At 45.8% G+C, this 25,349-nt stretch overlaps 1 protein-coding gene across 2 annotated transcripts in view; it reads right to left on the bottom strand.

Moving 5' to 3' along the window:
- The window catches only part of bicd1a (bicaudal D homolog 1a), a 106,193-nt gene that overhangs the window by 8,417 nt on the left and 72,427 nt on the right, over positions 1–25,349 (bottom strand). For both annotated transcript variants that reach the window (XM_039000636.1, XM_039000637.1), the window contains exon 2: positions 1,577–1,789. In XM_039000636.1, coding sequence (XP_038856564.1) covers positions 1,577–1,789 — 213 coding nt within the window. The remainder of the gene's footprint in view (positions 1–1,576; positions 1,790–25,349) is intronic.

Below are 25,349 nucleotides of genomic sequence, written 5' to 3'. Positions count from 1 at the left end.
AGAGGCTGGGGTCTATCAGAGGCTCCTCCACACCACCACAGGGTCAGGTCAAGGCCAGTGCACCGTCAAACACCGGCACAACACAGCCACAATGGTAAAGGACAACACTGTAGCCCATTCTACATCAGGGCCAGGATTCATTTCAACAATGCAGGTTAACAACTAGCGACAGGCCAGACCTTATTTCATTTACAAACAGTATAATACACAGAGCCTACTATTAACCTAGTCTCTATCCTTTAGCCTCCAAGCCTAGAAAAACACTTTCTTCCCTGCATTCCATTGGTTTACCTAGATGCAAATACTGCTGCTACAGAAGCTGTTTGGAATCCACATGAAAGCAGCTGATTAGACGCAGTCAGAGACAAATGAAGACCCTTGTGTAGCTGCAGCATCTGTCTCCCGCATTTAAAAAAAGAGACAGGCTTCTAATTGATATGCGCCGCACAGGCAAATGAGGTCTACACAGCAAGGCAACAGGCTAACCAACAGATCATCAAAGGTCAGAGGAGGCAGAGACAGTGTATTGGCTTGATTAAACTAGGCACAGTAAAAATGGGAGGCTGAGGGGCCGGTCGTTTTAAAGAGCAACAGCCAGAATATCCTTTCATTCATTAGGAGGCTTTTCATAGGACAGTACCAATGGTTTCTGGCCCAATTACATGTATAGCCTATGTAATCTTTCAATATGTTTTAGACTTTGTTAATTGGTTCAATTATTTATAATCTTATACATCCGAGACAAATGATATTGATCTTTTACAAAGATTTGAATCACATTAACTGGAGTGACATTTTTGGAAAGCTTGGCATGACAAGTGAAGCGGAAACAAACATTGACTGTGCGACCCCAGCGGTCCCTGCCAACAGCGCGTAGAGCAGCTAATCTAACTAGTGAATGCGGCTAGTGAATGAACTAGTGAATGCGGCTCCCAGGCTGGGAGGGTACAGTCTGCCCTGCGCTGTGTGATGGGAGAGCAGCCCGGCTCACTTGGGGACACACATGTGCTGAGCTCAGGGTATTTCTCTTATTCCCTAGCTTAGCACAGGATTTGCCTTCCACAATAGGGTCGTGGCCGCAGCAGCGTCTGACCCCGGCCCAAACCCCTCTGCTGACACGCACGTAACCCCCCCTCCCTCCCTCACACACACACAGGCAAGTACGCACCCACACATAGACCAACACACACAGGCATGCACCACGCACACACACAGGCATGTACGCTTACGCACATGCACACACATGCACACACACAAACACTCTGCATGACCCCTATCCACTCTCCTGTGATCGCTACTGTATCTAACACAGAATTTGACACAAACAACACCACCAATAAAACAGATCAGCAGGGAAGAAATGAAGACAAGCAAGATGCACCTCATGTTAATCTACAAATCTAAATGTGGGACACTACTGTACCGGCTACAGGCTACATTGTGTACAGAACATCATACTGTGGATTCATAGTAGCCCACAGTGTAAAAGTGAAACCATGCTCCAGCTCAAACTGTACTACAGCCTGACACTAGTCTGAGGTGTGAGTAAGTGACATCAGCGGTCAAAGGTCACTACTTCGCTGTGCTCCTGCAGCACGGCGTTGAGCCTCTCGCTCTCGTTGGACGCGTTGGACGCCACCGAGCGGCTCAGCTTCAGCTCTGTCTGCAACTCCAGCAGCCGGCCCATGTAGTAGGCCTCCTTAGACGCTGACTCCTGCAGCAGTGACTCCTCGTTGCTCTCGCCGTCCTCCGCCACTTTACGCTGGTTGGAGTAGGCCTGGCCAAACGCCTGGGGAGACAGAGAGGGAATAGATTAGAATAAAGAATAGATACAGTACTTGGTTAGAACGTATATTGGTCTTGGAGAGGCAGAGGGTTAGCCACGGTTAAGTGCCTTGCTCAAGGGCACAATGGTAGTGGTAGTAATGATCTGAAATCAGCAGCACTCAAGTAGCCAGTTGAGTCCATACTTTTAATGGCAAAACATCTTATACCCTTTGGATATGGTTATGGAGAAGACTATGTCCCACCAGGGCCATTCTTATCACCTACAAAGCGCCAGGGTTGTCCCTCTTGGCATCAAGGGTATTGTGCGATGATATTTCAGCCCCTGTCTCAGATCAATAGACACAGTGTCCCCATTCTCCTGACACAGGTTTTCACACAGCGCTCCGAGCTGACTTGTCATGACAAAGGAATCCTGGCTTTATGCTTGATTGAGGTGATCACAGCAGTGATCAACAACAGCAGAAACCACTCAGCCAATGACCCCTGGATACCGGCCATGTTGAAAAGGTGGATCCTGTTCACACCTGTAAAGGCTACCTCTACAACACCAGGGTTGCATTCATTAGGAACCAAACAGAAGGAAACAGACTGAAATAGAGAGGGATTACCTGGCCTTGTCCAATAAGAAATGCTCATTTTTATTTACGTTGCAAAGCGTTTCTGCACCTGTGCCCTAATGTAAAGGCTACAATCTACAGGTAATTGCCAAAATAAAGAAAACACTTGAGTAAATGAGGGATACAAAGTTTATTGAAAGCAGGTGCTTCCACGCAGGTGTGGTTCCTGAGTTATTAAGCAATTAACATCCCATCATGCTTAGGGTCATGTATAAAAATGCTGGGCAGGCCATTATTTTGGTTACCTTGGCTATGCCCCCATAGGATGACAATGCCCACATCCAAAGGGCACGAGAGGTCACTGAATGGTTTGATGAGCATGAAAACGATGTAAACCATATGCCATGGCCGTCTGTCACCAGATCTCAACCCAGTTGAACACTTATGGGAGATTCTGGAGCGGCGCCTGAGACAGCGTTTTCCACCACCACCAACAAAACACCAAATGACGGAATCTTCTAGTGGATGAATGGTCTCGCATCCCTCCAATAGAGTTCCAGACACTTGTAGAATCTATGTCAAGGTGCATTGAAGCTGTTCTGACTCGTGGTGGTCCAACGCCCTATTAAGACACTTTATGTTGTAAGCAGTTACCTGTAGGTCCCATGAGATGAGAATGAACACTTTCTACTTATTTACATTATGGCTTATCTTCCCACAGAATCTATGTAATGTAAGGTCAAGTGTAGAAGATTAGAGTATGAAATGAGATTAGATGAGATTGTACTTTTTGTCTACTTGCACAGAAATGTTGCTTTGCAGGCTCCTACAGGCACAGGCACGCACACTCGCACAGCTTCTGCGACACTCAATGGCTCACTGAATAGCACGGACCACCATATCCCCCAGCAGGTCTTAGCCAGAACATGTCTACATTTACATTTAAGTCATTTAGCAGACGCTCTTATCCAGAGCGACTTATGGGAGTTAGTACCTGAAGAGGCCTCAATGAAGGGCTTACTCTGAGACAAGACACCATCTTTTAAGTACATTCTATAGGAGGTGCAGAGGAACTTTGAAATTGTGGTAAGATCGAATATATGTTATGGTTCTTGGAAAGACTTGGTTATACATTCATTTATCATTTTTATTTATTCAGGGGATCATATGAGGCCTGAGTATATCATGAAAAGCAAAAAATAAATAAATCAGGAAACGTAATAGATACTGTATTGTAGTAGACTATGCCCTGTGTGTGTGTGTGTTCAATTCATTTGAAGACCATTATAACATCACAATAAAGAAGCAAGTTAGAACATTTGAATGTGATAATATCACAATTGAATACAGGAACTTCAGCAGAATGTTTGAATTTATAGGCACCAGTGTTGTTTTGGAGACAATTTTTTATATTTTTTTTATGAGATTGTTTTCCAAATTGTTTTCCATATTTCAGAGGTCATTGAAGTTGAATTTCAAAATACAAAAAACAATGGTGAGAATCAAACAGTGTATTCTTAGCATTTATACCCAAGGTTCATGGCTTATGGCTTTTTTGGCTTACGTCTTTTTTCTCTCTACAGTTTAACAGGATACTTCGGCGTCTGTATGTTGTACTGGGAGCGCTGGCCAAATAGGGCTCTTTATCTCCCAGTACATTCAGCACCTGCCAGACGAAGAAAAATGCTGTCTGGTTGGTATGCAGAGCGTCGTGAGGCACAGAGCTCTGACTTTCACTAAACTGTCAGAGAAGCAGAAGCCTCGGTGGCCAGACAGCCCAGTAGAAAATCTAAGACTTCTAAGGAAGAGGAAGGCTGAATCTAAACATGAGATGGTACCCCTACAGGGAAGTGCAGGGTCTGACCTCAGAAGACCAGGAGGTGGCTGAGTTGACGGCAGCCGTGGCTCTCCTGTATCGGCCCGATTGATACTGTGAATAGACTGTGCACATAATTAAATAATTAAAGGATAAGATCATTATTACAGTATTTTAATACATTTGGATTTAACTGTAAAATTGTGATTACTCTTTTTTTATTGAGATTTCTTCATGGGAAATGAATATGTATTTTTTCAAACATTTGTGTATTGTACATAAAAATATAACATTTAGTTGTATTGCTAGGTGACAGTACTAGTTGTGCATGTCTGAGCGACAGAGGTCTGGACAGAGAGTTGGCTCCTCTCAGATGTAATAGTCTCAGTACCACACTCCCTCAAAACCAGACCCAGTTGGACGATTCCCCCAGAGAGCTTGAGATACTCTCTCTGATTGGTCAATTAATAATTCAGGAACACTGTTTCCACCTGATCGTCATCATCTCTCCAACATTCCAGAAGAGGAATGAATCATTCATAAGATATAAGCCTTTATTACTTGTAATCATACTATCTTATATTAACTTATTTCTCAATGCACCATTTTTCTACCACACTTAATTACTAATTGATTTTTGAGTCAACATCACAACTCAAAGTGTGGAATAAGCAGCGTGCAGCATTTTGAGATTTGTAAACAGGGGTAATTTATTATGGTTAAATCCCTTGTGGTCCAGTGCAGATCTTAATGCAGGGAGAGCGCAATAGAGCTCCATGTGGATGAGGTTAAAGCTCACCAAGCAAAAGTCGTGTGTAACTACAATCTGATGATTTAGCAATTAAGTTACCAGGTTTGACCAGCTGTCATGGTTTATTGAGTTTGGCTATTCATGTGTGTGTGGAGGGGAATTGTGTCTGTGCATATACTCTACAGTGCCTTCGGAAAGTATTCAGATCCCTTGACTTTTCCACATTTTGTTACGTTACAGCCTTATTCTAAAATTGATTTAAAAGAAAGAAAAAAAAGTGAATACAGGTTTTTTGATATTTTTGCAAATGTATTAAAAATAAAAAACAGAAATACCTTATTTACATAAGTATTCAGACCCTTTGCTATGAGACTAGACATTGAGCTCAGGTGCATCCTGTTTCCAATGACCATCCTTGAGATGTTTCTACAACTTGATTGAAGTCCACCTGTGGTAAATTCAATTGATTGGATAGGAAGGGCCTGTCTATATAAGGTCCCACAGTTGCCAGTGCATGTCAGAGCAAAAACAAAGCCATGAGGTCGAAGGAATTGTCTGTAGAGCTCCAAGACAGGATTGTGTCGAGGCACAGATCTGGGGAAGGGTACCAAAAAATGTCTGCAGCATTGGAGGGTCCCCAAGAACACAGTGGCCTCCATCATTCTTAAATGGAAGAAGTTTGGAACCACCAAGACTCTTCCTAGAGCTGGCCGCCCGGCCAAGCTGAGCAGTCGGGGGAGAAGGGCCTTGGTCAGGGAGGTGACCAAGAACCTGATGGTCACTCTGACACAGCTCCAGAGTTCCTCTATGTAGATGTGAGAACCATCTCTGCAGCACTCCACCAATCAGGCCTTTATGATTGGCCAGACGGAAGCCACTCCTCAGTAAAAGGGACATGACAGCCAGCTTGGAGTTTGCCAAAAGGCACCTAAATACTCTCAGACCATGAGAAACAAGATTTTCTGTCATGATGAAACCAAGATTGAACTCTTTGGCCTGAATGCCAAGCGTCACATCTGGAGGAAACCTGGCACCATCCCTACGTGAAGCATGGTGGCAGCATCATGCTGTGGGGATGTTTTTCAGCAGCAGGGACTGGGAGACTAGTCAGGATCGAGGGAAAGATGAACGGAGCAAAGTACAGAGAGATCCTTGATGCTCCAGAGTGCTCAGGACCTCAGACTGGGGCAAAGGTTCACCTTCCAACAGGACAACAACCCTAAGCACACAGCCAAGACAACGCAGGAGTGGCTTCGGGACAAGTCTCTGAATGTCCTCGGATGGCCCAGCCAGAGCCCGGACTTGAACCAAATCGAACATCTCTGAAGAGACCTGAAAATAGCTCTGCAGCAATGCTCCCCATCCAACCTGACAGAGCATGAGAGGATCTGCAGAGAATAATGGGATAAATTTCCCAAATTCAGGTGTGCCCAGCTTGTAGCGTCATACCCAAGAAGACTCGAAGCTGTGATCGCTGCCAAAGGTGCTTCAACAAAGTACTGAGTAAAGGGTCTGAATACTTATGTAAATTTGATATTTACGTTTATTATTTTTAATAAATTAGCAAACATTTCTAAAAAACTGTCTTTGCTTTGTCACTATGGGGTATTGTGTGTAGATTGATGAAGAAAAAAATATATTTAATCAATTTTAGAATAAGGCTGTAACGTAACAAAATGTGGAAAAAGTCAAGGGGTCTGAATAGTTTCTGAAGGCACTGTATATCAGTACTTTTCTGCTCAGTACTGTTTGTGTGTGTGTGTGTGTGTGTGTGTGAGATAAGGAGGTTTAGCAGCAGAAGATGTATACAACATCCATCCTTCCATTGACCGTTGACCACCTTCTGTGTCACACACACACACACACACACACACACACACACACACACACACACACACACACACACACACACACACACACACACACACACACACACCGACAGCTGATCCCCATCCCGTCTCCACGGAAACACAACAGCACGTCACGGTGGGTGGCGGTACAGGCTGGACATGCACGCATGCACGTGTGCCCACACACAATGAACCAGCTCAGAGACGAGAGGACTCTTTCATAGAAAGAGAGCTCAGCCATTCATGACTACTGAATAACTGGAATGCAAAGCCTCGGTCACGGTCATCATGGTCAATCAACCACAAACTGCTCCATATGACACAGTGTCACCCAATCAACCATTCAACCTTTACAGTCAGCATCATGACGACACTGATCAACTGGCTCGTGGGACAGGAGAGGATCCCTACGTGACATTTAGAATGTGTTGTCAATTTGTTTCCATTGACACTGATTACAGTACAAGTCAGCTTTGTTTTCCCATCTGTTCACACCAATGCTTATATACACTAGATGACTGATAGGGGGCGCTGTGTTGAAGCCATCGCACCTCCATCTTGGCACTCTCCCACCATTGTAAAAAATTATTTGGAAGCTATAGAAATGCGTTTATTAATGTCTACATTCGTTTTTGCCACGTTTCTTATACTGTTGACATACTTTTAACATTCTGTTATGTGAGGTAAACAAAAAAAATCCATAAAGTATCAGTTTTAGAGATTAATAATGTTAATGTCACCAGTACAACAATAACTACTTCAATGCATGTAATTTTGTCCTTGAAACATTTAATTGAAATACTGTAGAATTCCATTCCTATTCAATGGCCAATACATAGCATCAGCAATCCAGGGTTTATATACATAATTGGTTCACACCTGTACCAACAGCATGTGAACAAAACCCAGCTTTGCACAGGTTCTAAATATTTCCTTCTATTTTTCCAGCGAATCACATTTGCACACACGCAGAGCATAATCAACCCTTAATCCCACACACAAACACAGTCACCAAAGGAGCTTCTGTCTGGCCACCACAAAAACATGAATTGATGTGAAGGGCTTTCTCTCTCTCTCTCTCTCTCTCTAGGTTGAATTTGTTTCAGTGGTCCTTTGTGTCTCTTCTCCTCCCAGTGCAACACCACAGAGTGATTCTGTAAGTGATTAGGTGGTAGGCCCCCTAGCTCCTAGAACAAAAGCTGCAAGCTGGTGCTGTTGCTTTTAGAGGAGGGCCTGTCAATATTCAGGCAGGAGGGCTAGGTTCTACAGGCCCCTCCAAAGTCCAGCTGGGTCCCTGGAGCAGGAGCCTGGCTGGCCCCCACTCCGAGGCCCCTCTCCCCCAGACCCCTCAGGCCCCTCTCCCCCTGGCCCCTCCCTGGAGGACAGAGGGAGGACAGACAGAACGGAGGCTGCCTGTGATTCAGAATCAGCGCTGCTCATCCATAGAGACAGGGGATCCTGGATGCAAAAATAGGAGAGGCAGATGGTTTTCAAACATCCCCCTTCAGAGGGAAGCTAGTCATTCTCAAAGCCTGCTCTTTCCATCTGCTTCCTGTTATTTTCTATAGAAATCATCACACTGTAACGCAGCTCAAACACATGGGACGAAAACATGTTCCGGCTCCCTGTTAAGAGGCATCCTCTTTGACGCACGGCTTAAAATAACAACATGTCTATACTGTAACTGTATATGACGTCAGAATAACAACATCTTCTTGCTATGTCACATCAAACGTGGTGGATGTGAGGATGTTTCAAGTTTAATGTCATATCCTGGGGTGAGAATAATAAGGGGTTAACGAGCAGGGTCCAGTATGGTATACTGCATTACGGATTCCTACCCTGAGGCCTCTAGGTCTGGCCAGTCTGCGATAGAATCCACAAAGACCTTTCTATAGATATTCATCCCTCGGGCAAAGGATGGGGAGCAGACAGATCTCCAGTCGACATAGGCTGGTGCACTGGTGTATGGTGTGTTGTGGATGCTGTGCGACCCTGAAATCCTTCCCCCCTGCGACAGATCCTGATTGGGAGGGGTGGGACAGCTATGGGACATTTTTAGACCCAGGGAGCTCAGCATGGAGGAGACTGAACTACTTATATATAACAGTGATTAATTTCCAACCTAACCTCCATGGTAGAGCCCTCTGTGACTTCCGTTCCACTGTGATAGGATGCAACATAAACAATAAAAACCAAGGCCTGTCAACAACCGCCTCATTGCCTTGAATGGAAAAGCAACTTATAAACGTAACTACTTTTCCAGTGTTAGAGAGGTGGAATTGGTAGATTAAGGTCAAAGGAAGGTCGATTGATAGTGGATAGATCAGCGGACTATGTAGATGATTTAATCCAGATTTATTTTGGACTCGTCTGTTTGGACTTCTAATCAATGAATCTGGTTTTAACTGGTTTTAACACCTGGAGGATTTATTTCACAAATGACACCTAAAATATCCTTAATCAAATCACAGTGCCCATCCTCCACACTTTTCCTCTCCTATCTGCCTTGTAATCCCTGAACGATGGAGACTGGGGAAATAAAAAATGGTTAGTGATGATTCCCGATACATTAACAGTAATTAGTCATGTAACCCTGACCATATCGGTGAGCAGGGATGCTGTGCTTTACTGTACGGTAGATTGAAGCCAGTCTATAGAGTAGAGACAGACAGTGAGGCACAGTGTGGTACTCTCCTGGCCAACATGATATCATTGTAAAGCGTCAATCAGGCACGTTTTAGCAAAAATATATTCTCCAAATTAAATTAAGCTTATGTGAATACATTGCATTCAAAGGGGGGGAAATAGTTTCACAATATTGATGCCTAGAGATAAACATCAGAGACATGATGCATAAGTGAATACATTGCATTCAATGAGATTGACGTATAGATATGATTCAACTAGTTGACACATACAGTATATCAACTGCATTCATGTCTCCCTCCCTCCCTCCCTCCCTCCCTCCCTCTTCAATCACTTTCTCCCTCCTCTCTCCCTCGTTCTCTCTCCCTCCCTCGATCTCTCTCTCTTTAAATGTTTTTATTTAACCTTTATTTACCCGGGGGAAACCCATTGAGTTTACAAGGGTGCCCTGGGAACAATAAATCAACACGATCAGTCTCAATACAACACTATCAATTTACAATTACACATTACAACAAATCAAATTCAAAAGCGACAGATAAAATGACACATCAATCAAAACAAGTGCAATTCTCCTCCACAACATTCCTCATCAAAGTCCCCAACTGGCCCTTCGAGACCAGAGAGTCAAGCCTCAAAGTGGCCTGAAGGTCATTCCATCCGTTAGGGGCACAATAACTAAAAGCATTCTTCCCGGACTCTGTCGAGACTTGCGGAACCTCTAGAACCAGCCATTATTGAGAGCGTGTCTGATGGTGGGTGAGGTGAGGTGATAAAACGCAGTGCTGAGTGGTTTTAAAACAGAGGCTGCTGCGTGCATATAGATTATTTCACCATAGTCAAGTACTGGGAGGAGCGATGCTTGAACAATCTCACTCCTGTTTTACAAAGTAAGGCAGGATTTATTCCTATAAAGGAAACTGATCTTAATTCTCAGCCTCTTTGTTCATTTATCAATGTGTGTTTTAAAAGACAGCTTATCATCAATACAAATTCCTAAATATTTATAATGAGGGACTTGCTCAATTTGGGCTCCCTTCAAGGTGCAGATACGCAGATCTTTAGGGTCAATTTTACAAAACCTGGAGAACTACACAACCTTGGTTTTATCAACATTTACCACTAATTTAAGATCGGCGAACGATTCTTGCATTGAATCAAAGCCAATCTGAAGGTCGTTAACACTAAAACCGCTGGGCCTCAAGGGACCCCCCTTCAAGCTGATGAGCGGCCCTTTAGACTGCAACATTCTAACAGTGTAATTAATACATTTCATATATGCTATCGCAAAAAGAACAATTTAGTTGTGTTTATGAAGGTCTAAGCTAACATTATTTCAAATAGCACAATAGCATGTTCATTAGTTCATGTAAATGTAGGCTATATGTAAAAATGCAAGTGTTCAATCAATTTAATTTGTGGAATGCCTTTGTTACAACTATCAAACAGAAAGTGTATGTGTTGGAACACGGTAACAGCTTCTTTTTATAATGACGAAATACAAAAAATACCCCAAAATACCCCATCCACCAACACGCATGGTCAGGAAGACCCGCGGTCAAATTATGAAAACATCAGAAGCCTAAACATCATTGTAAGCACCAAGTGTGCTTGATAACTAGTGAATATCAGCACAAAAGCAATAATGGCATTATAATGAATATAAGTGTTGATATGACAGAATGGAGGTAACGCATCAAAATGGAGGAAACGCACAACTTCTCTGAAGCGATTCCGTGACATGGTTTCTCCAGAGAAAAGTATCCATTACATGTCTCTCCGTATACATGCTATTTCCACCAAATGCTCTATGGACATACATTTGGCTTCCAGCTCATCAACAGACAGATCCCAGGTAGTGTCTCCATGTTCCGGGTGCGCCTTAAAGCCAATTTATGCTTGATCCCAAAATGTGGTCGGAGGCTTCGTACGGAGGGTGTGACGCAATTGCGGAGCCTCCAGAGGCATGCAGAGGCCAAATCAAGCTCCGTACTGCATCGCCGTGCACCTCTCAAATTTTGTAACAATGCAGAGGGCTCCCTGGCTCCGCATTGACATGACTGGTTGACGGTAGGTGGGGGCGGTACATCCTGTATAAACACAACCTCACTTCATTGACAACTTCCTTCACAATAGCTCTGCTCTGCTGCGCTAAGCGCAAGAAGTATGAAAGCCCTGACGTATGCGGAGGCTGCATTGCAGTAAATGCTGTCTGGCCACTTCAGATGTCAGATTGACCATGCAGAGCCATTTAGCCAAATCAGAGTCCCTGAACGCTGTAGCATGTCCATGTCACAGAAGCAACGAAAGCTGGCGAGTGCATTAATGTTGTCGTTTTTTGCTTGAGATGTAGGGCCTGCTCTCTCAGTGATGCCATTTTTTGTGCTAATAAATCGGCCCGTAGCATTGTCACCGGCTTGTTCTATCTAAATGGTGCCTTCCCTTCCTCTCTCCTGTCTCTGCTTCATTCGGTAGTGGCGCGGGCACCTGCTCGGTGCGCACCGTTCTGGCTTTTTTGTGCTTAGGCTTCGGAGATGTAGCGTATTCAGGCTGAGAAGAATAATCATCAGAGATGTCATGAATATTTTCTTCCCCCGCCATCTGAGACATTTTCATTCAGATCTCGTAGCAGCGCTAACGCAGCATGTGCATCATTTCGTCTTGGTCTTCTTGCCATCGTAAATTATACACGCTCTCACTGTGTATTCCTAGTAGGCCAAAGTAGACTGATAAAACTGATTGGATTTGGTGGACTGATATAGGGTACATACCATTTTGAGATTATAATTAGAATATACCAATACAATAAAATGGCCCGCCCTGTTCTTCATTCACAATTAGTGATTACATAATTATGCATCGTTCACTTCCCCTCGGTCATCAACCCACCCATTCTCCCTCTTTCTCCCCACCATACTTAACTTCATTTATTTAATCTGTTATATGTGTGAAATTAGTTTCGGTGAAGTTCAGGTTCAGTTGAGGCAATTATTGGGGTGATTATCAACTAGGCACCACACATTTCACTGAAAGAGCGGAGCAGGCCCTACTGTCAGGAGAAGGAGCGGAGCAGGTCCTACTGTCAGGAGAAGGAGCGGAGCAGGCCCTACTGTCAGGAGAAGGAGCGGAGCAGGCCCTACTGTCAGGAGAAGGAGCGGAGCAGGTCCTACTGTCAGGAGAAGGAGCGGAGCAGGCCCTACTGTCAGGAGAAGGAGCGGAGCAGGTCCTACTGTCAGGAGAAGGAGCGGAGCAGGCCCTACTGTCAGGAGAAGGAGCGGTGCAGGCCCTACTGTCAGGAGAAGGAGCGGAGCAGGCCCTACTGTCAGGAGAAGGAGCGGAGCAGGTCCTACCGTCAGGAGAAGGAGCGGAGCAGGCCCTACTGTCAGGAGAAGGAGCGGTGCAGGCCCTACTGTCAGGAGAAGGAGCGGATCAGGCCCTACTGTCAGGAGAAGGAGCGGAGCATGCCCTACTGTCAGAAGAAGGAGCGGAGCAGGTCCTACTGTCAGGAGAAGGAGCGGAGCAGGTCCTACTGTCAGGAGAAGGAGCGGAGCAGGTCCTACTGTCAGGAGAAGGAGCGGAGCAGGTCCTACTGTCGGGAGAAGGAGGGGAGCAGGCCCTACTGTCGGGAGAAGGAGGGGAGCAGGCCCTACTGTCAGGAGAAGGAGCGGAGCAGGTCCTACTGTCAGGAGAAGGAGCGGAGCAGGCCCTACTGTCAGGAGAAGGAGCGGAGCAGGTCCTACTGTCAGGAGAAGGAGCAGAGCAGGTCCTACTGTCAGGAGAAGGAGCGGAGCAGGCCCTACTGTCAGGAGAAGGAGCGGAGCAGGCCCTACTGTCAGGAGAAGGAGCGGAGCAGGTCCTACTGTCAGGAGAAGGAGCGGAGCAGGTCCTACTGTCAGGAGAAGGAGCGGAGCAGGCCCTACTGTCAGGAGAAGGAGCGGAGCAGGTCCTACTGTCAGGAGAAGGAGCGGAGCAGGTCCTACTGTCAGGAGAAGGAGCGGAGCAGGTCCTACTGTCAGGAGAAGGAGCGGAGCAGGTCCTACTGTCAGGAGAAGGAGCAGAGCAGGTCCTACTGTCAGGAGAAGGAGCGGAGCAGGCCCTACTGTCAGGAGAAGGAGCGGAGCAGGTCCTACTGTCAGGAGAAGGAGCGGAGCAGGTCCTACTGTCAGGAGAAGGAGCGGAGCAGGCCCTACTGTCAGGAGAAGGAGCGGAGCAGGCCCTACTGTCAGGAGAAGGAGCGGAGCAGGCCCTACTGTCAGGAGAAGGAGCGGAGCAGGTCCTACCGACAGGAGAAGGAGCGGAGCAGGCCCTACCGTCAGGAGAAGGAGCGGAGCGGAGCAGGTCCTACTGTCAGGAGAAGGAGCGGAGCAGGTCCTGCTGTCAGGAGAAGGAGCAGGTCCTACTGTCAGGAGAAGGAGCGGAGCAGGTCCTACTGTCAGGAGAAGGAGCGGAGCAGGTCCTACTGTCAGGAGAAGAAGCGGAGCAGGTCCTACTGTCAGGAGAAGGAGCGGAGCAGGTCCTACTGTCAGGAGAAGGAGCGGAGCAGGCCCTACTGTCAGGAGAAGGAGCGGAGCAGGTCCTGCTGTCAGGAGAAGGAGCGGAGCAGGTCCTACTGTCAGGAGAAGGAGCGGAGCAGGTCCTACTGTCAGGAGAAGGAGCGGAGCAGGCCCTACCGTCAGGAGAAGGAGCGGAGCAGGCCCTACTGTCAGGAGAAGGAGCAGAGCAGGTCCTGCTGTTAGGAGAAGGAGCGGAGCAGGTCCTGCTGTCAGGAGAAGGAGCGGAGCAGGTCCTACTGTCAGGAGAAGGAGCGGAGCAGGTCCTACTGTCAGGAGAAGGAGCGGAGCAGGTCCTACTGTCAGGAGAAGGAGCGGAGCAGGCCCTACTGTCAGGAGAAGGAGCGGAGCAGGCCCTACTGTTAGGAGAAGGAGCGGAGCAGGTCCTACTGTCAGGAGAAGGAGCGGAGCAGGTCCTACCGTCAGGAGAAGGAGCGGAGCAGGCCCTACTGTCAGGAGAAGGAGCGGAGCAGGCCCTACTGTCAGGAGAAGGAGCGGAGCAGGTCCTACTGTCGGGAGAAGGAGCGGAGCAGGCCCTACTGTCAGGAGAAGGAGCGGAGCAGGCCCTACTGTCAGGAGAAGGAGCGGAGCAGGACCTACTGTCGGGAGAAGGAGCGGAGCAGGTCCTACCGACAGGAGAAGGAGCGGAGCAGGTCCTACTGTCAGGAGAAGGAGCGGAGCAGGCCCTACTGTCAGGAGAAGGAGCGGAGCAGGCCCTACTGTCAGGAGAAGGAGCGGAGCAGGTCCTACTGTCAGGAGAAGGAGCGGAGCAGGTCCTACTGTCAGGAGAAGGAGCGGAGCAGGTCCTACTGTCAGGAGAAGGAGCGGAGCAGGTCCTACTGTCAGGAGAAGGAGGGGAGCAGGCCCTACTGTCAGGAGAAGGAGCGGAGCAGGCCCTACTGTCAGGAGAAGGAGCGGAGCAGGTCCTACTGTCAGGAGAAGGAGCGCAGCAGGCCCTACTGTCAGGAGAAGGAGGGGCAACGGGGGAAAACCATACAATAAATGACATGCCCTCATAAAACTGGTTATAACTCCAGTTCTGTTTGTGATATTAAGATTTTAACAACAGCAGTGTGTTATATAGAAAATAATAAATGAATACATTCATGAGCAGTCAAAATGACTGCTTTAGCGGTTCTAGTGTTAATGAATATATAATAATGTGTCATCCGCATAGGCCCCAGTTATTGTTATTCAGAGACAAACCAACATTATTAGTGATCAGTAAGGGCCTAGTATTGAGCCTTGTGACACTCCTTTAGACTGAACTCCATCAGCAGATATACATGGACTTCTGTCATGCAGGTAGTTTTTTAACCAGCTGCAGGCCGCTTGGTCTAGACCAATTTCGGATAGCCTCCGTAGCAGGAGTGAATGATCGACCGCATCGAATGCTTTCGACAGATAAATATAAAAGGGCAGCGCAGTACTGTTTCCTGTCTAGTGCGTTAACTATGTCCTTTTTGACTAGAGAAGCAGCCAAGATGGTGCTGTGACCTGGCCTAAAGCCTGCCTGGTGAGCATTGAGAATACAATTTCTATCTAAAAAGGACAGCAGCTGAGAATTTACCAAGAGCTCTAATATTTCCGCTAAACATGAAAGATTTGAGATTGGGTGATAATTATGAATTATCTCTATGTTCTAATCCCACTCTCTCTTCCGCTTCTTAGCCTCCATCTGTCTAACTACCTCTTCTCTATCCCCCCTCCTTCTCTTCTCTATCCCCCCTCCTTCTCTTCTCTATCCCCCCTTCTGTCACCCATCTCTCTCTCTCTCTCTCTCTCTCTCTCTCTCTCTCTCTCTCTCTCTCTCTCTCTCTCTCTCTCTCTCTCTCTCTCTCTCTCTCTCTCTCTCTCTCTCTCTCTCTCTCTCTCTCTCTCTCTCTCTCTCTCTCTCTCTCTCTCTCTCTCTCTCTCTCTCTCTCTCTCTCTCTCTCTCTCTCTCTCTCTCTCTCTCTCTCTCTCTCTCTCTCTCTCTCTCTCTCTCTCTCTCTCTCTCTCTCTCTCTCACAGACTGGATATTGGTGCATAGAAGTTAATACATTGCATTCAATGCATTCAATGCAAAATATATGCGTCAATTGATTTGATGCATAAGTCAATACATTACATTCGAGGGAAAAAAGTTGGTGATAAAGCTGAAATAGGTAAATTGGTGAAAGACACAGACAGTCAGACAGACTTATACACTCACATGTAACATTTGTAACACCACCCCAGAATTTAGTCACTTGCCCTATCCCTAATCTAACTAACAATGAATTAACTTTCCCCCCTTCCCACTACATGGTAAAAGGTAGGCCTCACTTGAAGCCTGAAATAGAGATAAGGTGTTTTTGAGTGACATCAGTAGAACAGTTGAGGCTAGAAACACAATTCACGTATGGGATCGTTCAGCAGACGCTCCAGAGGAACACAAGCCTAAATTCTTCACAGTGAAAATGTGGTCCCACAGAGAACAAGGCCAATCTTCCATAAAAAAAGCATTACCTACAGCCCTCACATAACCATGACGCCCTCGTGGACTGTGACTGAACTAGCTAACCGTCCCTGCACACAACCAATCGTGACCTTATAGGGATACCGTGTTGAGGTTCAGCTTCCTGTGGCAACATGTAGTGGCTTAATTCATCCTCAACATGGGCTCACCCTGCAGTTACACAAAAATGTAAAATTCTTAATATAACAACTTGAAAATCGGGGCATTGTTAAAGAGTGTCCCCAGGAGGCCGTAGATTGAATTTCAGCATCATGTGATTACAGGGAGTGACATAATTGGGGGCCATAAGGGCTGTACTACTATGCATGTCGCTGTAACACAAGACATTTCACTGCACCTAGCCGGTGTATGTGACAATAAAATATATATATAAAAAATGAATAGTTAAAAAAGTTTCATGTACAAAATTGCACATATTTGTGAAGGGGGACTGTTATGACACGGCAGATCTTTGACCGCCATTGGGCACAATGGTATTGCAGCACTAGAGGGGATCTGTCTGCCTGTCTGTCTGTCTTTCTGTAAGTGTCTGTTTGTCTGTAAATGTCAGTTTGTCTGTCTGTGAGTGTACAAATCTGTCTGTCACCAAATTACCCATTTCAGCTTTATCAACAACTTTTTTGCTTTGAATGCAATGTATTGATTTATGTGAAATCAATTGACACATTTATTTTTGCATTGAATGCAATGCATTGACTTCTGTGTGTCAAAATCCAGTCTGTGGCAGTAGGAGAGAGTAGAGAGAGGTGAGGGTGGGAGAGAGAAGGGATAGAGAGAGATATGGGGGAGAGGGTGGAGGGGGTGAAAGAAATGGTAGGGAGAGAGAAGAGAAGGAGGGGGGAAAGAGGATGTAGAGAGAGACAGAGGGAGGCAAACAGAGGGAGAGAGAAGAAGGGGAGAAGGGAAGAGAGAGAAGAGGGAGATGGAGAGGGGGGATTAGAGAATAGATAGAGAGAGATAAAGTGAGGGAGGGGGATAGAGGGGAGAGAGAAAGGATGAGGTGAAGGAAGAACAGAGAGAGAGGAGTGACATACTGAATACCAGGGCAGGTTTCTCAGATTTATCATAGTGTTCTATTGTTTCCAGTACTTGTCTTATATTATCTCCAATGTACCGTCCACCTCCAACTCATTAATTACACGATGCATTTATATATCAGGCTTTCATCCATTTTCATTCATCATCATGGCTCACATCAACACCATCATCCCGGAAACCCTAGACCCACTCCAATTCGCATACCGTCCCAACAGATCCACAGATGACGCAATCTCAATCGCACTCCACACTGCCCTTTTCCCACCTGGACAAATGGAACATCTCTGTGAGAATTCTGTTCATTGACTACAGCTCAGCGTTCAACACCATAGTGCCCACAAAGCTCATCACTAAGCTAAGGACCCTGGGACTAGACACCTCCCTCTGCAACTGGATCCTGGACTTCCTGACGGGCCGCCACACGTAGTAAGGGTAGGCAACACATCTGCCATGCTGATCCTCAACACGGGGACCCCTCAGGGGTGCGTGCTTAGTCTTCCCTGTACTCACTGTTCACTCACGACTGCGTGGCCAACATCATCATTAAGTTTGCTGACGACACAACGGTGGCAGGCCTGATCACAGACAACGATGAGAGCCTATAGGGAGGAGGTCAGAGACCTGGCAGTGCGATGCCAGGACAACAATCTCTCCCTCAATGTGAGCAAGACAAAGGAGCTGATCGTGGACTACAGGAAAAGGAGGGCCGAGCACGCCCCCATTCACATCGACGGGGCTGTAGTGGTGCGGGTCGAGAGTTTCAAGTTCCTTTGTGTCCACATCACCAACAAACTACCATGGTCCAAACACACCAAGAAAGTCGTAAAGAGGGCCCTTTCCCCCCCAGGAGACTGAAGAGATTTGGCATGGGTCCCCAGATCCTCAAAAAGTTCTACAGCTGCACCTAAGTTACCTCCAGTCACCTAAGTTATAGACTGTTCTCTCTGCTACCACACAGCAAGCGGTACCGGAGCGCCAAGTCTAGGTCCAAAAGGCTCCTTAACAGCTTCTACCCCCAAAGCCATAAGACTGCTAAACAATTAATCAAATGGCCACCAGGACTATTTGCATTATTTGCATATATTTTTTACTTGAGTGTATTTAGTAAGTATTTTCTTAACTCTATTTTCATAAAACCGCATGGTTGGTTAAGGGCTTGTAAGTAAGCATTTCACCTGTTGTATTCAGCGCATGTGACAAATAAAATTAGATTTGTTCCATTGCAGTATATTAGCATTCAAGTACCTGAAAAGCTCTTGTAAGTGATCGGGTTTGTGTCTGTTTGTATCACTCAGTGGAAAGAGGGCCCATAATGCAGTAGTATTAATCATCCAAAATAAAGTAAGGCAGTCTGCTGTATATTGTCTATTAGGTTTAACCAACAATATTATAAATGATTTATTATATTAATATAAAATATTTGTTCCCTCAGTCTTTAGTGCTCTGCCAGGCTGCCAGGCTGCCAGACTGAAAAAATCCCATAAATAAACAACGAACGTGTACTCAGGCAGCGTTAGTCAGCGGGCAGCGTGGGATACATTAACCTCCAGTCAGTCACAAACAGGAAATAAATAAACATGCAGGATGTCGCATTTTCTCACTCATACTATTGGACCAAAATTAGTACAAACAAAAGCCTTGGGAAGAGGCATAGTACTTGATGCATTGAGTTCTGAGGTGTTTGAATTCTGCTATAGAAAACACTGTCTAGGATTTCCAGGTATTTAACATATAAAAATGCATCATTACGCAACCAACAGCAGACTTTCCAGACCAACAACATATATTTTTGCCTGTAGACAAAGGCATTCTATGTCCCCTTGTGCCCAACAAGTGAAGAGCTTTCAGCATTCTGCCTCCTAAAACAGCAGAACACATTTTAATTTTATTTTTATTTCACCTTTATTTAACCAGGTAGGCTAGTTGAGAACAAGTTCTCATTTGCAACTGCGACCTGGCCAAGATAAAGCATAGCAGTGTGAACAGACAACAACACAGAGTTACACATGGAGTAAACAATAAACAAGTCAATAACATAGTAGAAAAAAAAGAAAAAAAAGAGAATCTATATACAATGTGTGCAAAAGGCATGAGGAGGTAGGCAATAAATAGGCCATAGGAGCGAATAATTACAATTTAGCAGATTAACACTGGAGTGATAAATCATCAGATGATCATGTGCAAGTAGAGATACTGGTGTGCAAAAGAGCAGAAAAGTAAATAAATAAAAACAGTATGGGGGTGAGGTAGGTAAATTGGGTGGGCTATATACCGATGGACTATGTACAGCTGCAGCGATTGGTTAGCTGCTCAGATAGCAGATGTTTAAAGTTGTTGAGGGAGATAAAAGTCTCCAACTTCAGAGATTTTTGCAATTCGTTCCAGTCGCAGGCAGCAGAGAACTGGAAGGAAAGGCGGCCAAATGAGGTTTTGGCTTTAGGGATGATCAGTGAGATACACCTGCTGGAGCGCGTGCTATGGGTGGGTGTTGCCATCGTGACCAGTGAACTGAGATAAGGCGGCACTTTACCTAGCATAGCCTTGTAGATGACCTGGAGCCAGTGGGTCTGACGACGAACATGTAGCAAGGGCCAGCCGACTAGAGCATACAGGTCGCAGTGGTGGGTGGTATAAGGTGCTTTAGTAACAAAACGGATGGCACTGTGATAAACTGCATCCAGTTTGCTGAGTAGAGTATTGGAAGCTATTTTGTAGATGACATCGCCGAAGTCGAGGATTTAATCAAATGGCCACCCAAGCTTTCAGACTTGGTGCTCCAGTACAGCTTGCCGTGCGGTAGCAGACAGAATAGTCTATGACTAGGGTGGCTGGGGTCTTTGACAATTTTTAGGGCCTTCCTCTGACACCACCTGGTATAAAGGTCCTGGATGGCAGGAAGCTTGACCCCGGTGATGTACTGGGCCGTACCCACTACCCTCTGTAGTGCCTTGCGGTCGGAGGCCGAGCAGTTGACATACCAGGCAATGATGCAACCCGTCAGGATGCTCTCGATGGTGCAGCTGTAGAATAGGTTTTGTTTTGCCCTATTCACGACTGTCTTGGTGTGCTTGGACCATGTTAGTTTGTTGGTGATGTGGACGCCAAGGAACTTGAAGCTCTCAACCTGCTCCACTACAGCCCCGTCGATGAGAATGGGGGCGTGCTCGGTCCTCCTTTTACTGTGGTCCACAATCATCTCCTTTGTCTTGATCACATTGAGGGAGAGGTTGTTGTCCTTGCACCACACAGTCCGGTCTCTGACCTCCTCCCTATAGGCTGTCTCATCGTTGTCGGTGATCAGGCCTACCCCTGTTGTGTCATCAGTAAACTTAATGATGGTGTTGGAGTCGTGCCTGGCCGTGCAGTCATGAGTGAACAGGGAGTACAGGAGGGAACTGAGTACGCACCCCCGAGGGGCCCCCGTGTTGAGGATCAGAATGGTGGTTGTGTTGTTACCTACTCTTACCACCTGGGGGCAGCCCATCAGGAAGTCCAGGATCCAGTTGCAGAGGGAGGAGTTTAGTCCCAGGGTCCTTAGCTTAGTGATGAGCTTTGAGGGCACTATGGTGTTGAACGCTGAGCTGTAGTCAATGAATAGCATTCTCACATAGCTGTTTCTTTTGTCCAGGTGTGAAAGGTCAGTGTGGAGTGCAATAGAGATAGCATCATCTGTGGATCTGTTGGGGCGGTATGCAAATCGGAGTGGGTCTAGGGTTTCTGGGATAATGGTGTTGATGTGAGCCATGACCAGCCTTTCAAAGCACTTCATGGCTACAGACGTGAGTGCTATGGGTCGGAAGTCATTTAGGCAGGTTACCTTAGTGTTCTTGGGCACAGGGACTATCGTAGTCTGCTTGAAACATGTTGGTATTACAGACTCAGACAGGGAGAGGTTGAAAATGTCAGTGAAGACTCTTGCTAGTTGGTCAGCGCACGTTCGGAGTACACATTTTCCTGAGTACACATGCTGGTAATCCGTCTGGCCCTGCGGCCTTGTGAATGTTGACCTGCTTAAAGGTTTTACTCACATTGGCTGAGGAAAGCATGATCACACAGTCGTCTGGAACAGCTGATGCTCTCATGCATGTTTCACTGTTACTTGCCTCAAAGCGAGCATAGAAGTTCGTCTGGTATGCTCAGCTGTGCTTTCCTTTGTAGTCTGTAATAGTTTGCAAGCCCTGTCACATCCTATGAGCGTCAGAGCCGGTGTAGTATGATTCGATCTTAGTCCTTTACTGACCCTTTGCCTGTTTGATGGTTCGTCGGAGGGCATAGCGGGATTTCTTACAAGCTTCCGGGTTAGAGTTCCGCTCCTTAAAAGCGGCAGCTCTACCCTTTAGCTCATTGCGGATGTTGCCTGTAATCCATGGCTTCTGGTTGGGGTATGTACGTACAGTCACTGTGGGGACGATGTCATCGATGCACTAATTGATGAAGCCAGTGACTGATGTGGTGTACTCCTCAATGCCATCGGAAGAATCCCGGAACATATTCTAGACTGTGCTAGCAAAACGGTTCTGTAGCTTAGCATCTGCTTCATCTGACCAATTTTTTATTGATCTAGTCACTGGTGCTTCCTGCTTTAATTTTTGCTTGTAAGCAGGAGTCAGGAGGATAGAATTATGGTCAGATTTGCCAAATAGAGGGCGAGGGAGAGCTTTGTACACTCTGTGTGTAGAGTAAAGGTGGTCTAGAGTTGTATTCCCTCTGGTTGCACATTTAACATGCTGGTAGAAATGAGGTAAAATGGATTTAAGTTTCCCTGCATTAAAGTCCCCGGCCACTAGGAGTGCCACCTCTGGATGAGCGTTTTCCTGTTTGCTTAGGGCCGTATACAGCTCATTGAGTGCGGTCTTAGTGCCAGCAACGGTTTGTGGTGGTAAATAGACAGCTACAAAGAATATAGATGAAAACTGTCTAGGTAAATAGTGTGGTCCACAGCTTATCATGAGATACTCTACCTCAGGCGAGCAAAATCTAGAGACTTCCTTAGGTGTCGGGCACCAGCTGTTGTTTAGAAATATACATAGACTGCCACCCCTTGTCTTACCAGAGGCTGCTGTTCTATCCTGCTGATACAGTGTAAACCCGCCAGCTGTATGTTATTAATTTTGTCGTTCAGCCACAACTTGGTGACACATAAGATATTACAGTTTTTAATATCCCGTTGGTAGGCTATACAGTGGGGCAAAAAAGTATTTAGTCAGCCACCAATTGTGCAAGTTCTCCCACTTAAAAAGATGAGAGGCCTGTAATTTTCATCATAGGTACACTTCAACTATGACAGACAAAATGAGAAAAAAAATCCAGAAAATCACATTGTAGGATTTTTAATGAATTTATTTGCAAATTATGGTGGAAAATAAGTATTTGGTCACCTACAAACAAGCAAGATTTCTGGCTCTCACAGACCTGTAACTTCTTCTTTAAGAGGCTCCTCTATCCTCCACTCGTTACCTGTATTAATGGCACCTGTTGGCCTAGCGTCGTCCGGGTTAGGGAGGGTTTGGCCGGTAGGGATATCCTTGTCTCATCGCGCACCAGCGACTCCTGTGGCGGGCCGGGCGCAGTGCACGCTAACCAAGGTCGCCAGGTGCACGGTGTTTCCTCCGACACATTGGTGCGGCTGGCTTCCAGGTTGGATGCGCACTGTGTTAAGAAGCAGTGCGGCTGGTTGGGTTGTGTTTCGGAGGACGCATGGCTTTCGACCTTCGTAGTCTGCTTGAAACATGTTGGTATTACAGACTCAGACAGGGAGAGGTTGAAAATGTCAGTGAAGACTCTTGCCAGTTGGTCAGCGCACGTTCGGAGTACGTCAGCCACCAACTTGCACAATTGGTGGCTGACTAAATACTTTTTATCCCCACTGTATAGCCTACCAACGGGATATTAAAAACTGTAATATCTTATGTGTCACCAAGTTGTGGCTGAACGACAAAATGAATAACAGCCATCTTAATATGCCTTAAAGTGAATGGCATTCTAAGATTAGGGAGTTTTTGTTTGTCAAACATAACCAAACATGCGTAGCTGACACACATCTCTTTCTAAACAATATTACATTTCTCCCTTGTGCTCACCAGAGATGTGGTACATTGTAAACAAGTCTAGCTGTTAGGTCGCTAACTTATGTTTTGTTCTTTTGTCAGCACAACCTTTTATTTAGGCTGGTGTTACGTACACCTCATGGAGGAGGGAACGCAACGCTACATCTCAACTCCCCGTGGATCGTAGGTGCGGGGAAAGACAGAGGCAGAGAAAAATACTGTTTACAGGGAATTTATTATTCCTTAACACGGTAATGTGGGGAAAAGGGGCTGGATGGGACCAAAGTAAAGAAAGTAAAAGTTATGGAATCCCCTCTCCTACCTTTACCTGCCTTCCCACTTCTAACCTAACCTTTAGCACCACCTGGCACGCTAACCAAAATACAGGGGGTGGTCCACCCAGGTCTTACCTAGTGTGCATGGACAGATTAAATACTACAGGTTATGTATGCCCGCAGACCTCTTGCCTAAACACTCCCAAGGTGCGTTCCCCTTCCCCCCCTGGGAACAAATGAAACAGAATAATTTAAGTGAACAATTTCAATAACCAAAATCACTAAGTCCTATTGGCATACACATACCTCTGAAGGAGCGGCTACAATATAATATCCACAAAACTTTTACTGACAGCCACAACAATCAACACAAGACATAAAAAGAAGCTCTCCTCCTTGAGGGAGGAACACTGGCTTTTATCAAGCTGGAGAAGTTGGTAATTGACGAGACAGCTGTTTCCCCTGACGAGAGGGAGGGGTCAGAGCTCCAATCAGCGATGGGGCCGACCAATCAGCTGCTTTAGGATTCCAGGAAGTGTTAGGTGAGAATTATCGGTTAATTGAATGATTAGAATATTCCGCCCTGAAACATATAATTGTATGGAAGTGATTAGAATGTATAACATCATAATCAATAAATGTGTAGTCTAGTCAGAATTAGGGTAAAGACAATATGTCTTTATGGTATTATAAACACAGACTGTCTGAGCTTGGTGCCGACCTGACTAGAGATTTGGGAGAAGAACAGGGAGTATGACTCAAGGACAAGGTCACTAATCTCTGGCGGCTGGGTAGCAGGACATGTGTGTGCGTCTGTTTGTATGCATGTGTGTGTGTGTGTGTGTGTGTGTGTGTGTGTGTGTGTGTGTGTGTGTGCGTCTGTTTGTATGCATGTGTATGTGTGTGTGCGTCTGTTTGTATGTGTGCGTGTGTGTGTGTGTGCGTTTGGTTGTGTGAATGTGTGGGTGTGAGAAGTCAGTATAAAATGAATTGTTTTCTATTCCTGACTTTAGAACGTTCTCTGAATAAACCTTTTTGACTATCTATTGTAGCTGGCCTCCGTCCGTTTCATTCGACCAGGATCTTACAAATTCTGGTTTGCAGACTGAGTAATATAATTAAATTGGGTTATGTACCTGGAGAACAAAATTCTCTTATCAGGAAGCCATTTCCTGAAATACACACACACACATACAAACCCACAACAACACAGAAACTGGGGAACGTAACACTGGTTGATGGAATGAGTATGGCTGTGGATGTGTTCCGTGTGATGCTTGGATGATGAAGTTCGCATTTAACTTTCACAATAAAAGGTGAAATTGAGGAATAAAGTTGTGAAGACATATATTTCCCATCAGTACAAAACATTATTTAGATGCTTTTCAGACAAGAATGCTGTTCAGATGCGTTTGTTGCATCGTACATTCTGTTGGTACTGTTCGAATCCCATATTTGTACGCTGCAGAGAAAACTCAACAATGATCACACATATGAGATCGTACGCGACAAAGGGTTAAACCCCCTA

Source organism: Salvelinus namaycush, chromosome 9 (assembly GCF_016432855.1).
Source record: "Salvelinus namaycush isolate Seneca chromosome 9, SaNama_1.0, whole genome shotgun sequence".
Lineage (NCBI taxonomy): Eukaryota > Metazoa > Chordata > Actinopteri > Salmoniformes > Salmonidae > Salvelinus > Salvelinus namaycush.
This window is presented reverse-complemented; position numbering and strand designations above follow the sequence as displayed.